General features: G+C 40.1%; 1 protein-coding gene across 2 annotated transcripts in view; it reads left to right on the forward strand.

Annotated features, from left to right (window-relative positions):
* slc35a3b (solute carrier family 35 member A3b) overlaps window positions 1-18913 on the forward strand; it is a 54438-nt gene that overhangs the window by 26569 nt on the left and 8956 nt on the right. Inside the window, exons 1-6 of one of the 2 annotated variants that reach the window (XM_061933978.1) lie at window positions 4247-4430; window positions 4506-4743; window positions 4851-5005; window positions 9956-10078; window positions 10178-10352; window positions 16343-16461. In XM_061933978.1, coding sequence (XP_061789962.1) covers window positions 4566-4743; window positions 4851-5005; window positions 9956-10078; window positions 10178-10352; window positions 16343-16461 — 750 coding nt within the window. In that variant the 5' untranslated portion in view covers window positions 4247-4430; window positions 4506-4565. Of the gene's footprint in view, window positions 1-4246; window positions 4431-4505; window positions 4744-4850; window positions 5006-9955; window positions 10079-10177; window positions 10353-16342; window positions 16462-18913 lie in introns of those variants that run through there. The other variant, XM_061933970.2, reaches the window with a different exon arrangement.

Below are 18913 nucleotides of genomic sequence, written 5' to 3' on the forward strand. Positions count from 1 at the left end.
CTCGTTTGAATAGTGCACGGCAGCGGGCAATTAGCAATCAGCGCACTTGGGTCTGATGAGGGCAGACGGCATAAAGACCAGCGGACCCGAAGAGCTGGTGCCATCAAGTTTGCGGGTGTTTTAGTACACGGAAACCTTTAGTAAAACACGACCCCAGTGTCTATTTTGTTTTTAAATTATGGCGTGTTCAACCTCGCTCACAAACACATTGTTATTATATTTTATCTTTCCATGCAGCCCAGGAAACATGGATATTTTTATATCACCCGCACGCACCAGCGTCTACCACTGCACAAACTGTGATGGGATTCCTTCCTCTTTTGTGCTCCCCCTTACAGTTCTTCCCGCTCCTACTGGTTCTGGATTGCATATAAGTGTCTTCCTGCTGTACTCATGTCCCAGTGTACTTGCCACCCTTTCAAAAGATTTCCTTTAATGAATGATTTGACCTCTGCCTTACTGAGAGGTACCTATTTGTGCTGCTTTAGCGTTAGTGTCTGTTTTGCCAGCTGACCTGCCAATTCATTATCCGTTATGCCCGTGTGAGCCAAAACCCATAGATCAGGGGTCGGGAACTTTTTTGGCTGAGAGATCCATAAAAACCAAATATTTGGGGACGGCGTGGCGAAGTTGGTAGAGTGGCCGTGCCAGCAATCGGAAGGTTGCTGGTTACTGGGGTTCAATCCCCACCTTCTACCATCCTAGTCACGTTCGTTGTGTCCTTGGGCAAGACACTTCACCCCTTGCTCCTGATGGCTGCTGGTTAGCGCCTTGCATGGCAGCTCCCGCCATCAGTGTGTGAATGGGTGAATGTGGAAATACTGTCAAAGCACTTTGAGTACCTTGAAGGTAGAAAAGTGCTATACAAGTATAACCATTTATCATTTATTTAAAATGCATTTCCGTGAGAGCCATATAATATTTTTTAACACTGAATACAACTAAATGCGTGCATTTATAAGTAAGACCAACATTTTTAGAGTATAATAAGTCTCTTATTCTTTTTTAATAACATTGTTATTCTGAAGCTAACCAATAATAAATAAAGATTTTTTTTAAATTTAGATTTATTGGTCCCCGTTGGGGAAATTCATTTTCAATGCCGTACATACAATAGACATTACACATCACAAACAAAAATAACAAAAAGACATCATACCTGACCAACAAATTTACAGGCTTGTCAGACAGGCCGGCCTGGCCTGCTGTTTAGGGCCGCTATAGCTGCAGGGATAAGGCTTTTCCCGAGACGGGCCCTCCGTAATTTGATAGTTCTGTATCTGCGCCCTGATGGTAGTGGGATGATGTATTGGTGTAGTAGGTGAGTCATATCCTGGACTATTGTGTTTGGCAGTCGAATGATGGACCTGTGGTTTAGATCTGAAATGTTGGGTGTGGGTAGGCCGATGATTTTAGCTGCTATGTTTGTAATGCGTCTGAGTTTGGTCCGGTTGGGTACAGAAAGCATAGTGAAAAAACATGTGGAACAGTACAGAAGGATGGGTTGAACGATGCTTTGGTACAGTAATAACAGGAGGTGAGGTGCAACGTATAGTCCTTTAAGTTTACGGATGACTGACAGTCTTTGTTGACTTGTCTTTTGAATGTCCCTGGTGTGCTGATCAAAGGTGAATTTAAAATACTTATTACCATTAATGCGACTTCTTGAACAAGTGCGGTAGAAAAACGGATGGATGCATGAGAATGTTTTATATTTTGAACGTTATTTTTAAGCGGAATTATTCATAACTTATCATGTTAAGCAATGTCAACTAAGATTTATCTGAGAGCCAGATGCAGTCATCAAAAGAGCCACATCTGGCTCGAGAGCCATAAGTTCCCTACCCCTGCCATAGATAGTATTCTATGGCAGTGGTACCCAACCTTATTTCCAGGGACTGGATTTCCACTTGTGCCAGACAAATACAGCAAAAATAAGTGCATGAAAAATACAACTCACTATAACGCTGACTTAGTGGGAGCCCTGGGCTTGTTTCTTTGCAATTAAATGCAGATGGAAATCAGCCTATGGCTTTTTTATATGTTCATTAATGTGCATTGTATCATGTCACACAGTTGTAACAAATGGCAACTTCCTATGAGGAGTTTTATTGTACATCTATAAACAAGCTTATTGGTGTGTCTCGTGCAGGGGTCGGCAACATTCAGCATACAAAGAGCCATTTCAGCCCATTTCCCCCCAAATAAAACTCACCTAGAGCCGCAAACTCTGTTCGATTCCTAACATGACAATAACACCACTTATAGTTTCGTTACACTTGTGCTATAGAATTTATGAAATCAAACACTTGACAAAAAACGACTCTCATTTTATTTCTGGGGTTATACCCAGATTTTGAACATTAGAAAAAAGTACACTGTTCTTTCCCTTATAAATGAATAAAAAAAAAAAAAAAAAAATTAAAGCTGCAAGCAGCGATGGACGGGACCGACTTTGACGGCACATAAAATCCAAACCGGAGCAGTAATTAAAACTCTTTGGTCAACTTTTAATCAGAAGAGTTCAATCTCTCTCCTGTGCTAGTTTGAAGCTGACACGACAAACGCGCTCAGAGGAGATAATGTTTGGAAAAAAGGTGACCGGTTTTTACAAAACTTTTGTTTTGAAGGGGGAATTGCAAACTTCCTGTTGATTTTTGCTGGGGGTTGTCAATATATGAAATGTAGGTCTAAGTGAGACCTACATAGAAGTTTTTGTTTCATGTCTCTAAGACATTCCTACTGGAAGTTACAGGCAGTTTTGTCTGAGTTTTCTTCCTAGGAGCAGTTGTGTCTGTGTTTTCTTCCTAGGGGGCGCTAGAGCGCAATTTTGAGTTTTGGGGTTGTTGTTTTTTTTTTTTTATTAGCTCGCAATTTTTGCCAGTCCTGATGTGTGTGTCTAGTTTGGTGAGTTTTGAAGCATGTTAAGGGGGTCAAATTACAGCTCAAAGAGGCAAAAGTGACTGTTTTTAGTAAACGTTTGTTTTGAAGGGGGAATTGCCAACTTCCTGTTGATTTTTGCTGAAGCATGTCAATGTATGAAACATGAAAGAAAAACCTCTATGTAGGTCTGAGTCAGACCTACATAGAGGTTTTTGTTTCATGTCTCTACGACATTCCTACCGGAAGTTACAAACAGTTTTGTCTGTGTTTTTTCCTAGGGGGCGCTAGAGTGCAATTTTGAGTTTTGGGGTTTGATTTTTTTATTAGATGGCAATTTTCGCCGGTCCTGATGTGTGTGTCAAATACGGTGAGTTTTGAAGCATGTTAAGGGGGTCAAATTACAGCTCAAAGAGGCGGCGGAATAATAATAATAAAACGCACGAAATACAATAGGGTCCCCTGTCCCAAAGGGACATTGCGGTCCCTAATTATTTGACTCCGAAAACAACAACCTTGTCATAAATTAAAGCAAAAAATGTTAATGGAAATACATACAATGTTTCTCTTTTTTGATCCGTCCATTGCTAGGGGTTGACCGCTAAAAACAATACAATTGCTTGAGATGACGCACAGTGGCTGTGAAATACGTTTAGATCGAATATATTAAAATATATTTTATTTTCATATGACAAGACTCCCAGAACTCTCCAGAATAACAACTGTTTAAATAAACTAACTATATAAAATAAAATGTAATAAATTAAGTTGCCATTATTTGTTGACATAATGTTTCAAAGCTAAAGGGAGCCAAGGCCTTGAAGGCATGAAAGAGAGCCGCGGGTTGCAGACCCCTGGTCTAGTGGGACAGGCAAAACTTAAGTCGGAGAAAATGCAGTCGTTTACAAATTATTTAATGTTTCTCTGCGTCCCGGTAGAAAATGCGTCACGGACCGGCACCGGTCCCCGGACCGGTGATTGGGGGCCACTGTTCTATGGTATTCACCCTCTCAAGCCTGAACAATATTTCATGAACTATATCTTGTCTGCTTTGCGACCTAAAATATTGAATGGAGATCAATGCTGACCTTAAAGTCAGAGCAGACCACCACCTTTTTTTTTTTAGCTGTGACTCTTCTCCCCACTGTTGTAAGAGCTGTGATTGTCAATAGCTCGACTATAAAACACTGACAAATAGTTTGTTCTTCTTTTTTTGACTGCTAGTCATTTTAGGACATACTGATCGGATTAGGAGTGATTCTAAGAGGCATGACATAAAAGTATGTCATAAAGCTGTGTAATACAAAAGGCTAAGAATAAACAGAGATTTGATTCTTTGATCTTTTCTCCCTCTGCAATTTTCTTTTGGTTAATGGAGAACTTTTATTTCCCTATGTTTTGCGCTGGGTTGTAAATGCTTGTTTGATACGTGTGTGACAGACCCTTCATCACCTGTGGATCCAACAATTTCTCATTGCTCGATGCTGGACATTTTGATTACTAACAAAACAATCTTCATCTCTACATAGGTGTGACCCGTGCAAACCAGGGTATACCAGTCTTCAGCCTGTTCTACTGCCTTTGGAGTTAGTCGTGTTAAAACGTGTCCCTGCCTTTTCCCAAAGGACTCATCAGCATCCCCCCAGGGAAAGTCCGCAGCCGTGGTGTCTTCCTCACACTCCAAGATGATGAAGTACCTTTCACTGGGGGTGCTGGTGTTGCAGACCACCTCACTGGTACTCACCATGCGCTACTCCCGCACTCTGAAGGACGATGGCCCCCGCTACCTCGCCTCATCCGCCGTCGTGTCCACAGAGGTGATCAAGATCCTCGTCTGCACCGTCCTGGTCTACATAGAGAACAGTACGTAGCAAGTTTCTCTGTTTATTTTCTCATGCTCCGCCATCATCTCAGTAGCTGGCTGTCCCTTTGCTCCTTGGGTGGTTGACAAGAACCCCTCTGTCTGTTAGACTTCAGTGCAGAGGCCATGAAGCAGCTGCTGAAGGAGGAGTTTGTCAGCAGGCCTCGAGAGACCCTGAAGTTGGCAATTCCTGCATTAATCTACACGCTGCAGAACAATCTTCTCTATGTTGCCCTATCCAACCTGGACGCAGCCACCTATCAGGTTACACATTAACGTGCTGCTTCACTGCAGCTGCGGAGTGTGTTGGCGTGTGACTACTCCGTTTATGGCATTTGAATGTTTTAACACCGGCATGAAATGCAAGACCTAATTATGAGTCCGAATAAAGTGGAAGTAAGGCTGGCAACATACTAATACCCTAAGGCAGGGGTCGGCAACCTTTACCAGTCAAAGAGCCATTTTGACTAGTTTCACAAATTATAGAAAACAATGGGAGCCGTAAAAAAATTTAAATTTTAAATGAAATAACACTGCATACAAAGTTTTTTTTTTGCTTTGTGCTATGTATTAACCAGGGGTCTCAGACACGCTGCCCACACCTTAATATGACATTTTTAAGCTGGTGCGGCACACGGGTTTTAAATGAATAGCGCTTGTCAGCGTCATGGTACAGCATATAGCGCCCACTACAACCAGCGTGCCTGTTCAGCCACATGTTGAATGGAGCTTCCGCTTGCTCACGTAGGTGACAGCAAGGCATACTTGGTCAACAACCACACAGGTTACACTGACGGTGGCGGTATAAAAAAACAAAACTTTAACACTCTTACTAATAATGCGCCACACTGTGAACCCACACCAAACAAGAATGACAAACACATTTCGGGAGAACATCTGCACCGTAACACAACATAAACACAACAGGACAAATACCCAGAATCCCATGCAGCCCTAACTCTTCCGGGATACATTATACACCCCCGCTACCAAACCCCGCCCACCTCAACCGACGCACAGAGGGAGGGGGGGGGGGGGGGGGTTGATGTGTGAGGGAGCAGGGTCGGGGTGTGGGCGGGGTTTGGTGGTAGCAGGGGTGTATAATGTAGCCCGGAAGAGTTAGGGCTGCATGGGATTCTGGGTAATTGTCCTGTTGTGTTTAGGTTGTGTTAAGGTGCAGATGTTCTCCCGAAATGTGTTTGTCATTCTTGTTTGGTTTTGGTTCAAAGTGTGGCGCATTATTAGTAAGAGTGTTAAAGTCGTTTTATATGGTCACCGTCAGTGTAACCTGTGTGGCTATTGACCAAGTATGCCTTGCTGTCACGTACGTGTGCAAGCAGAAGATGTATATTGTATAACAAGTGTTGGGCTGGCATGCTATTAATACAGATTGTAGAGGGCGCCAAATGTTATACCATCATGGCACGCCCTTATTATAGCTGTAAGGGTGAAAATCGGTGAATATTAATCCCGGGAGTTTTCTGCGAGAGGCACTGAAATCCGGAAGTCTCACGGGAAAATTGGGGGGTTCAGCAAGTAAGCTGCTGAGCCGCATCAGAGTGATCAAAGAGCCGCATGCGGCTCCGGAGCCGCGGGTTGCCGACCCCTGCCCTAAGGGCCGGATCTACTCAAGCAGGGGTGTCCAAACTACGGCCCGCTGGCGTCTCCAGTTTGGCCCAATCAGGAATCTGGCCCACGTGGTGTTTCCAGATTAATTTTAAATATCCGATAAACTGATTGCTGCAAATTTGTCGCAATTCTGTGGATCAAAGTGAGTAAATTAGGTCAATGACCATGAATTGTGATTTGAAATGAGAACAACACGTGTACTTGTATGACCCAATCCGAACAACCTTCCCTACTCATGGCTAGGGATGATGTTCGAAACCGGTTCTCCCGATTGTTCGATACGAAAAGAACTGATTCCATGGATTCGAATCCCTTTTTGAGAACCAGTTCCCGTTATCAAAGCCACTATACCGTATTTTCGCGACCATAGGGCGCACCGTATTAAAAGGCGCCTTGTCAGTTACGGGTGCTATTTCTGTATTTAACGCATAAATAAGGTGCAGCGTATTTTTGGGCGCAGGCATGGTTAAACATACGCTGGGTTTAAAACATACGCTAGCTTAAAACATACGCTAGCATGCATGGACGCTGATTTACAATGTCAACAGGAGCAAAGCTGAGTTCGGTTGTACTTTATTGAAGTATTTATGAATGTACTCACATTATTTTTTGATCAATCCTCATCCACAAATCCATCAAAGTCCTTTAATGGCCACATGCTGTCCTCAGTCACGTCCACTTTTCCTCCACATAAACAGCGTGCCGGCCCAGTCATTTAACATCTATGGCTTATTGAACTCTGTGCACACACAACAACCTATCTGGATTCCAAAAGAGATTCGATAAGGAATCGGTTCGATAAGAGGATTCGATAATGCCATCGAACTCGATAATTTGTTAACAAACATCATCCCTACTCATGGCGCAAAAAAAAAACGCAGCCAAAACAAAAAGTTAACATGCATAGTCACATATAACACTCACTGAACTTTGTGGATATTATAAAAAAAACCAAACGTTCAAACACCATTAAAAATTCCAAATTACACTAATTTAAATGCATTACAATGCATTATGGGAAAAAAGGAAAACACTCGCTCTCCACTTATCCATGTTTGGCGCATTTTAGCTGCTTGATATTTCTGACTGACTACAAAACTTAAAGGAGGTCGTCACAGAAGTAAACAAAGTAGGAGTCAAACTTTCACATGCTCCTAATATCCAATTATATTAACTATTTATTATACATCCTTTTTGACCCTTGGTCCATTCCATAGTGCGGGGAAATGTAATGGTGTTCAGTTACTGCTGAGCCACAAGCTCGAAAATACATTATGGAAATCTCAGGTCCGAAGCCATGGCAAGTCGTTCTCCCAACAAAACAAGACTATTTTATCCTATGAACTTCAAGAGGTAGTCACCTGAAATGATTTTCACTTCACAGGGTGGCTATTTTGAAGAAACTAGAATATAAAACTTGTTTTCAGTTATTTCCCCTATTTTGTTAAGTACGTAACTGTGTTCATTCATAGTTTTGAGGCATTGAAAATAAAGAAAACGCATTGAATGAGAAGGTGTGTCCAAACTTTTGGCCTGTAATATATATATATATATATACATATATATATATGAGGTGCATGGCTGGTGAGGCACTGACTTCATCACAGTCAGATTTACAAACATATGAACCCTAAAGAGTATCTTATTCACCATTTGATTGGCAGCAGTTAACGGGTTATGTTTAAAAGCTCATACCGGCATTCTTCCCTGCTTGGCACTCAGCATCAAGGGTTGGAATTGGGGGTTAAATCACCAAAAATGATTCTCGGGCGCGGCGCCGCTGCTGCCCACTGCTCCCCTCATCTCCCAGGGGGTGATCAAGGGGATGGGTCAAATGCAGAGGACACATTTCACCACACCTAGTGTGTGTGTGACAATCATTGGTACTTTAACTTAACTTTAACTTTACACATACAAACTGTAGAACACAAAGAAGCACATTTAATTAAAAAAAATGTTATTATGGTCTTACCTTTACTTATAAATGAAGTCCATGCGCCGCTCCTTTTGAACAAAAGCATCGATAACTTCTTTATAGAAGTCTTCCTTATATTTCTTCAGTTTTAAAAGTCTCTCTGTCTCGATGGAGATCTTCCTTATCTCCCAGGGGGTGATCAAGGTGATGGGTCGAATGCAGAGGACACATTTCACCACACCTAGTGTGTGTGACAATCATTGGTACTTTAACTTAACTTTTACTTTACACATACAAACTGTAGCACACAAAGAAGCACATTTAATTAAAAAAAAATGTTATTATGGTCTTACCTTTACTTATAAATGAAGTCCATGCGCCACTCCTTTTGAACAAAAGCATGGATAACTTCTTTATAGAAGTCTTCCTTATATTTCTTCAGTTTTAAAAGTCCCTCTGTCTCGATGGAGATCTTCCTTTAATTATTACCTCTTGCTTCGAATGAAAGTCCAGTTTAGAAAACTGTTTTATTTTAGATATGTAATCCTCCATGTTAAAAGTCCAGGCGAAGGAAAAAATAAACAATCGCTGCTAACTGTTGCTGCTTGTTGTCAATTCTTCTGCAGCCGAGTAGTCGCAAGAATGATCTCTGGGATCACTAGCGCCCTCTACCACCAGGAGGCGGGATTACTGCGAGCCTCACACAGTGCGTCTTCGCAACAGTTTTGTGATTGCTCAGCACAAGAAATACGTTACACACATACAGTTGTTGACAAAACACTCTGTACATTATATACCTCAGCTAACTGAACTATGGAAATGTATAATACAATTCATATAGCAATACGGTCTCACTGCACAGCAGGCCAGCAGTGAGCCGAGTCATTGCGCAATCCATGGTGAGGCTCAACTCAGTGACGTGCCTCAACTGGCTGCTAACTCACCGCAAGTCTCTTCTCAGTATTTGAACGGCAAATGTGAAAATTCAGCGATTTTGAATAAAAATAATCTAAAACTGGTGAAGTTAAATGGAAAATAACTTTATAGTATAATCACTGGATACATATAATAATTTTTTTTTTCTTTTTACATTATTTTCCTTTCCATGATGGCAGGTGAGGCGGGGCCTCCCCTGACTGCACGTCACTGGTGTGTGTGTATACGTGTGTCTGTGATACTTTACATGCAGTCAACTTTTGTCCCCCAGCCAGATTTTTTTAGCCCAATGCGGCCCCCAAGTCAAAATTTTGGACACCCGTGGTAGAGTGTGATTTGTCACACGAAGCATATTTAGCTGACAAAACTCAGTCCAAAGTTGTAAAGGAATCCAATATTCCTCAGGCAGGAAACTACGATCCATCCAGACCCACACCTCCCGCCACCTGAACAGTTTTTTCCCCTCGGCCATCAGGCACATGAACAATAACTCCTAACAGTAGCTCCTTGAATTCCTTCTAAGTCTATAACAAGATCTGATAGCTCAGTTACAGCTCTTGTTATTACCAAATCTGTGTTATATGTGTTTTATGTTGCACGATTGCACCAAGTAAAATTCCTAGTTTGTGAACCCGTTCTCAAACAATGGCAATAAAACGATTCTGATTCTGATTCTGATCTGATTCTGATTCTGATATTGACAACAAACGTGACGATCGATTTGTTTTATTCAGGTCACATACCAGCTGAAGATTCTGACCACAGCTCTGTTCTCCGTCTCCATGCTGGGAAGGAAACTTGGTTTCTATCAGTGGTTCTCCCTGCTCGTCCTCATGGCTGGGGTCATTTTAGTGCAGGTACTCACTGGATATTTTCAACACTCAGATATGTTGTTGTACTCATCGTGTCACTCATACGATTTTGGCATATCCATTTTTTGACTCTGACGTCCATAGTGGCCCACTGAGTCTGAAGGAGACTCCGAGCAGAAAGTCCTGTCTTCCAGCGCTCAGTTTGTGGGTGTGATGGCTGTGCTGATAGCCTGTCTATCCAGTGGCTTTGCTGGGGTTTACTTTGAGAAAATCCTCAAGGAAACTAAACAGAGTGTGTGGGTTCGAAATATACAGCTGGGTAAGTAGATGTGCACTTTCCCCCCCATGTGTTTCAGAATATTTATAATACTGTAGTAAATATACGAAACCCAAAACCAGTGGAGTTGGCACGTTGTGTAAATCGTTAATAAAAACAGAATACAATGATTTGCTAATCCTTTTCAACCTATATTCAATTGAATAGACTACAAAGAGAAGATATTTAATGTTCAAACCTGAGAAACGTCATTGTTTTTTGCAGATAATCATTAGCTTGGAATTTAATAGCAGCAACACATTGCAAAAAAAGTTGGCACAGGGGCATTTTTACCACTGTGTTACATGGCCTTTCCTTTTAACAACACTCAGTAGACGTTTGGGAACTGAGGAGACCAATTTTTTAAAGCTTTTCAGGTGGAATTCTTTCCCATTCTTGCTTGATGTACAGCATAAGTTGTTCAGGAGTCCGGGGTCATAATGCACCACACATTTTCAATGGGAGACAGGTCTGGACTACAGGCAGGCCAGCCTCGTACCCGCACTCTTTTACTATGAAGCCATGCTGTTGTAACTCGTGCAGAATGTGGCTTGGCATTGTCTTGCTGAAATAAGCAGGGGTGTCCATGAAAATGACGTTGCTTGGATGGCAACATATGTTGCTCCAAAACTTGTATGTACCTTTCAGCATTAATGGTGCCTTCACAGATGTGTAAGTTACCCATGCCTTGGGCACTAATACACCCCCATACCATCACAGATGCTGGATTTTGAACTTTGCGCCTAGAACAATGGTTGGTTCTTTTCTTCTTTGGTCCGGAGGACACAACGTCCACAGTTTCCAAAAACAATTTGAAATATGGACTCGTCAGACCACAGAACACTTTTCCACTTTGCATCAGTCTATCTTAGATGAGCTCAAGCCCAGCGAAGCCGGCGGCGTTTCTGGGTGTTGTTGATAAATGGCTTTGGCTTTACATAGTATAGTTTTAACTTGCACTTACAGATGTAGCGACAAACTGTAGTTACTGACTGTGGTTTTCTGAAGTGTTCCTGAGCCCATGTGGTGATATCCTTTACACTCTGATGTCACTTTTTGATGCAGTACCGCCTGAGGGATCGAAGGTCACGGGCATTGCCACTTATGTGCAGTGATTGCTCCAGATTCTCTGAACCTTTTAATGATAACACGTTTCGTGTTACAGCGTTTCGTGGTACAACGTTTCCGGTCAGGACATTCTGTGTTACGATGTTTTGTCTTATGCCGTTCCATTTTACAGTGTTATTTTTACAGCGTTTTGTTTTGCAGCGCTTCGTTTTGAGAGGCATTGTTTTATAATGTATTCTTTTACAACATATCGTGTTACGGCATTTCATGTTACGACGTTTCCTGTTGCGACGTTCCGTGTTGCAATGTTTTGTGTAAGAATGTGTCGTGTTACAATGTTTTGGTTTCGGTGTTTTTGTGTTATGCCGTTTCACTGTACGATGTTTTGTGTTTCAAAGTTTCTTGTTACGATGTTTTCTGTAACGACATTACATGTTACGATGTTTCGTGTTACAGCGTGCCGTTTTACGCCGTTTCATTTTACGTTGTTTCGTATGATAGCGTTTCGTTTTACAGCGTTTCGTTTTACAGCTATTCGTTTTACAGCGTTTCGTTTTACGACGTATCGTGTTATATGTCTCGTGTTGTGGTTACAGTGTATTGTGTTACAGTGTTTCGTGTTACAACGTTTCCTGTTATGACATTTCAACTTACAGCGTTTCATGTTGCAATGTTTTGTGTAAGAATGTGTCGTGCTACAATGTTTTGTTTCGGTGTTTTGTGTTACGCCGTTTCACTGTACGATGTTTCGTGTTTCAAAGTTTCTTATTACGACATTTCCTGTTACGATATTTCGTGTTACAGTGTTTCGTGTTGCGCCATTTCATTTTACGTTGTTTCGTTTTACAGCGTTTTGTTTAACAACATATCGTGTTATATGTCTTGTGTTGTGTATCGTGTTGCGGTGTGTTGTGTTACAGTGTTTCATGTTACGGGGTTGCGTGTCACGGCGTATTGTCTTACGATGTTTCACGTAGCAATATTTTGTGTAACAACATTTTGTGGTTATGACGCACCCTCGCAAATCACTAATACTGAACCACTAAAAAAAAAAAACTAGTTACAAAAGAACATGTAGTTATGTGTTGCTACACTGAGGGAGGACTACATCACTTTTGGCTCTTTTTGTCTCCCAAACATAACGCATGCTGTTCTGGGAAAAAAGAAAAATAGAGTGGAGAATAACTTTGGTTGCATGCTATCAAACGCTATGACCAACATCAAGAATTAAAGTAAAGGAAAATAAATATTTTCTATTATTATAATGGACAGTGATAACTAAGCAGTGTAATGGTTTCAATAATGGGACTTTCTGCTTACAATAAGCGTAAGTAGTTGATCCCTCTTTTAATTTATTACAATTTGATTTATTTATTGTATTTAATGTTTTTATTCATCTTAAATTAATAGTCTTTATGTCCTTCTTGTGTTTTGTGTACAGTGTTAGTTAATTAGGGTCTAATTTACGGTACTCATGAATCCAACTTACATACTTACTGGACTTACATTGCAGTCAAAGAAACAGACATTCCAAGGACTTCCTGTATCACGATGACGTAGCATTACGGAGTTGGGGAGGACTCAAACTAGCAACGCTAGCAAAGCTATGTGTGCTACAGTGCAGTCACAGATACGTCATGCTAGGCTAGCCTGTTCGCTGACTGAAGATTAGTTTGCAGAGCAAAGGGCTTTATTCTAAGATGTGTAGCAAAGCCTGTTTCTTTACAAAGCTGTCCTCTGAATTGGTGAGTGTGCACGCCTGTGTAAACAAATTCTCTCACCAGATTGCTAGTTCAATTTTTTTACAAAAATTGTATTAGATTGGTATTATACAAAACCCCAATCCAGTGAAGTTGGCACATTGTGTAAATCGTAAATAAAAACAGAATACAATGATTTGTAAATCCTTTTCAACCTATATTTAATTGAATAAACTGCAAAGACAAGAAATGTAATGTTCGAACTCAGAAACTTTACGTTATTTTTTGGCAAATATTAGCTCATTTGGAATTTGATGCCTGCAACATGTTTCAAAAAAGCTGGCACAAGTGGCAAAAAAGACTGAGAAAGTTGAGGAATGCTCATCAAACACTTATTTGGAACATCCCACAGGTGAACAGGCAAATTGGGAACAGGTGGGTGCCATGATTGGGTATAAAAGTAGATTCCATGAAATGCTCAGTCATTCACAAATAAGGATGGGGCGAGGGTCACCACTTTGTCAACAAATGCGTGAGCAAATTGTTGAACAGTTTAAGAAAAACCTTTCTCAACCAGCTATTGCAAGGAATTTAGGGATTTCACCATCTACGGTCCGTAATATCATCAAAGGGTTCAGAGAATCTGGAGAAATCACTGCACGTAAGCAGCTAAGCCCATGACCTTTGATCCCTCAGGCTGTACTGCATCAACAAGCGACATCAGTGTGTAAAGGATATCACCACATGGGCTCAGGAACACTTCAGAAACCCACTGTCAGTAACTACAGTTGGTCGCTACATCTGTAAGTGCAAGTTAAAACTCTCCGATGCAAGGCGAAAACCGTTTATCAACAACACCCAGAAACGCCGTCGGCTTCGCTGGGCCTGAGCTCATCTAAGATGGACTGATACAAAGTGGAAAAGTGTTCTGTGGTCTGACGAATCCACATTTCAAATTGTTTTTGGAAACTGTGGACGTCGTGTCCTCTGGACCAAAGAGGAAAAGAACCATCCGGATTGTTATAGGCGCAAAGTTGAAAAGCCAGCATCTGTGATGGTATGGGGGTGCATTAGTGCCCAAGACATGGGTAACTTACACATCTGTGAAGGCTCCATTAATGCTGAAAGGTACATACAGGTTTTGGAGCAACATATGTTGCCATCCAAGCAACGTTACCATGGACGCCCCTGCTTATTTCAGCAAGACAATGCTAAGCCACGTGTTACATCAACGTGGCTTCATAGTAAAAGAGTGCGGGTACTAGACTGGCCTGCCTGTAGTCCAGACCTGTCTCCCATTTAAAATGTGTGGCGCATTATGAAGCCTAAAATACCACAACGGAGACCCCCGGACTGTTGAACAACTTAAGCTGTACATCAAGCAAGAATGGGAAAGAATTCCACCTGACAAGCTTAAAAAATGTGTCTCCTCAGTTCCCAAATGTTTACTGAGTGTTGTTAAAAGGAAAGGCAATGTAACACAATGGTGAACATGCCCTTTCCCAACTACTTTGGCACGTGTTGCAGCCATGAAATTCTAAGTTAATTATTATTTGCAAAAAAAAAGAAAAGTTTATGAGTTTGAACATCAAATATCTTGTCTTTGTAGTGCATTCAATTGAATATGGGTTGAAAAAGATTTGCAAATCATTGTATTCCGTTTATATTTACATCTAACACAATTTCCCAACTCATATGGAAACGGGGTTTACTGCAAAGACAAGACATTTAATGTTCGAACTAAGAAACATTACGTTATTTTTGGCAAATATTAGCTCATTTGGAATTTGATGCCTGCAACATGTTTCAAAAAAGCTGGCACAAGTGGCAAAAAAGACTGAGAAAGTTGAGGAATGCTCATCAAACTTATTATCTTATTTGGAACATCCCACAGGTGAACACGCTAATTGAGAACAGGTGGGTGCCATGATTGGGTATAAAAGCAGCTTCATTGAAATGCTTAGTCATTCACACACCACTTTGTCAACAAATGCGTGAGCAAATTGCCGAACAGCTTAGGAACAACATTTCTCAACGAGCTATTGCAAGGAATTTAGAAATTGCACTATCTACGGTCCGTATTATCATCAAAAGGTTCAGAGAATCTGAAAAAATCACTGCACGTAAGCAGCAAGCCTGAAAACCAATATTGAATGCCTGTGACCTTCGATCCCTCAGGCGTTACTGCATCAGAAAGCGACATCAGTGTGTAAAGGATATCACCGCATGGGCTCAGGAACACTTCAGAAAACCACTGTCAGTAACTACAGTTTGTCGCTACATCTGCAAGTGCAAGTTAAAACTCTACTATGCAAAGCGAAAAACACCCAGAAACGCCGCCGGCTTTGCTGGGTCGGCTTTGCTGGGTTCTGTGGTCTGACGAGTCCACATTTCAAATTGCTTTACATGTGACTGTTATCGCGCAAAGTTCAAAAGCCAGCATCTGTGATGGTATGGGGGTGTATTAGTGCCCAAGACATGGGTAACTTACACATCTGTGAAGGCACCATTAATTCTGAAAGGTACATACAGGTTTTGGAGCAACATATGTTGCCATCTCAGCAATGTCTTTTTCATGGACGCCCCTGCTTATTTCAGCAAGACAATGCCAATCCACATTCTGCACGTGTTACAACAGCGTGGCTTCGTAGTAAAAGACTGTGTGTATTAGACCGGCCTGCCTGGAGTCCAGACCTGTCTCCCATTGAAAATTAGTGGTGCATTATGAAGCCTAAAATACCACAACAGAGACCCCGGACTTTTGAACAACTTAAGCTGTACATCAAGCAAGAATGGGAAATAAATCCACCTGAAAAGCTTTAAAAATTGGTCTCCTCAGTTCCCAAACGTTTACTGAGTGTAGTTAAAAGGAAAGGCCATGTAACACAGTGGTAAAAGGGCCCCTGTGCCAACTTTTTTGCAATGTGTTGCTGCCATTAAATTAATGATTATTTGCAAAAAAAAAAAAGTTTCTCAGTTCGAACATTAAATATCTTGTCTTTGCAGTTTATTCAATTGAATATAAGTTGAAAAGGATTTGCAAATCATTGTATTCTGTTTTTATTTACATTTTACACAACATGCCAACTTCACTGGTTTTGGGTTTTGTACAAATAAATACTAAAATATTTGTGTTAAAGTTAGTATACCACTTAGGTTGAGGTTTTGAGATTCAGAAAGTGTATATTTGTTTTTATAGCCCAATCATTTGACTTTTCCCTGCAGGTTTGTTCGGGTTTGCGTTTGCTAGTCTCGGAATGTTGGGTTATGACGGCAGGAGAGTAGCAGAGTTTGGATTGTTTCAAGGCTACAATTGGATTGCCTGCACAGTTGTCCTCTTACAGGTGGGTGGGATCATTGTTTTTGTCTTACTTGATCATTATTTTTTTTCAATAAATGTACATTTATAAATGTTTTCCGAATGAATTGCTATCGTAGCTCGACTTAAAAGCTTAATTGGTTCTGTGACGGAGCTCTCAACTCAAAACACTTGTATCTCAAATCAATGTCGCCCATTAAAATTCATGTGATTGGTGCTTGTCCCCACCAAAACAGCACCATTTTAACATGTAGCATGCCTTTTAAAAAGAAAAACTGACTTTTAGATAGGAAATATTGTATAAAAACTAGGGATGTCCGATAATGGCTTTTTGCCGATATCCGATATTACGATATTGTCCAACTCTTTAATTACCGATACCGATATCAACCGATATATACAGTCGTGGAATTAACACATTATTATGCCTAATTTGGGCAACCAGGTATGGTGAAGATAAGGTACTTTTAAAATTTTTTAATAAAATAAGATAAATAAATTAAAAACATTTTCTTGAATAAAAAAGAAAGTAAAACAATATAAAAACAGTTACATTGAAACTAGTAATTAATGAAAATGAGTAAAATTAACTGTTAAAGATTAGTACTATTAGTGGACCAGCAGCACGCACAATCATGTGTGCTTACGGACTGTATCCCTTGCAGACTGTATTGATATATATTGATATATAATGTAGGAACCAGAATAATAATAACAGAAAGAAACAACCCTTTTGTGTGAATGAGTGTGCATGAGTGTAAATGGGGCAGGGAGGTTTTTTGGGTTGGTGCACTAATTGTAAGTGTATCTTGTGTTTTATATGTGGATTTAATAAAATAAAAATAAAAAAATTGAAAAAACCAAAAAAAAAAACGATACCGATAATAAAAAAAACCTAATACCGATAATTTCCGATATTACATTTTAACGCATTTATCGATATTATCGGACATCTCTAATAAAAACAATACAATAGAATGTACTACAAACAAGTCCAGCAGTTTTATGAAGTAATGTAATAATAATGTACAGTATTTACCTGGGAAAATTGGACTCCTACGGAATGTGTCAAACACACCATCAGCAGCGTCTCCATATTTTCATTGATAAATGTCTGCCATTATATTAACTTTATTGGCTGGTGTTGACAGCACAATGCCATGTTTTTTGTGTGTGTGTTTTTTTTAATGATTTTTTTTCATTAATTCAATGAGGATCATCCACTTTTTCTTCTCAGCACAGTCTTTCACACTCGCCTTCTTATTTTCCATGGCTGTATCTCAATTATTTGCTTGCAACTTAAAGCATAACAATTAGCCGAGAGACCGCTCTTATCTCAAAACATTTAAGTTAAGTGAAGTTGTGGCACTCTTAAGTTAAGGTACCGCTGTATTCACTTGTAATAATTCCTACTGAGCCAAGTATATAGTTATTTTAAATATTCAGTAGTACCTCAACTTACAAGCATAATTGATTCTTTGACAGAGCTCTTAACTCAAAACACTTGTTTCTCAAATAATGTCTCCCTTTGAAATAATTTGAAATTAACATATTTTGTGGTTGCTCCCCCCCCCCCCCCCCCACCCCACCCCATAATAGCACCATTTTAAAGATGTAAAATGCCCTTTAGATAACAAATATTGTGATGGATAAATGTCTGCCGGGTTCATATTATTTTAACCTCCTGGGCTGGCACTAGACTCCTCCTACTTCGCCAAGTCAATTAAACACACACATACATACATATATGTATATATGTATGTATGTGCACCTGGGGATAGGTTGATTGGCAACACTAAATTGGCCCTAGTGTGTGAATGTGAGTGTGAATGTTGTCTGTCTATCTGTGTTGGCCCTGTGATGAGGTGGCGACTTGTCCAGGGTGTACCCCACCTCCCGCCCGAATGCAGCTGAGATAGGCTCCAGCACACCCCGCGACCCCTGAAGGGACAAGCGGTAGAAAATGGATGGATGGATATATATACATATATATATATATATATATATATACATATATATATACATATATATATATATATATATATATATATATATATATATATATATAGATTGATATATAGATATACATATACTGTATACATATGTATATATATATAGTATGTGTGTGTGTATTGTGTATATATATGTATATATATATCTATATATATATATATATATATATATATATATATATATATATATATATATGTCTTAATAAGGTTATCCAAAAAATAGTGCTCGATACCGTAGTAGAGCGCAATATATGTATGTGTGGGAAAAAAATCACAAGACTATTTCATCTCTACAGGCCTGTTTCATGAGGGGGGTTCCCTCAATCATCCCTCATCAATCAATCATCTCCTGATGATTGAGGGAACCCCCCTCATGAAACAGGCCTGTAGAGATGAAATAGTCTTGTGATTTTTTCCCCACACATACATATATATATATATATATATATATATATATATATACAT

The sequence above is a fragment of the Nerophis lumbriciformis genome, linkage group LG03 (genome assembly GCF_033978685.3).
Source record: "Nerophis lumbriciformis linkage group LG03, RoL_Nlum_v2.1, whole genome shotgun sequence".
NCBI classification, from domain to species: Eukaryota; Metazoa; Chordata; class Actinopteri; order Syngnathiformes; family Syngnathidae; genus Nerophis; species Nerophis lumbriciformis.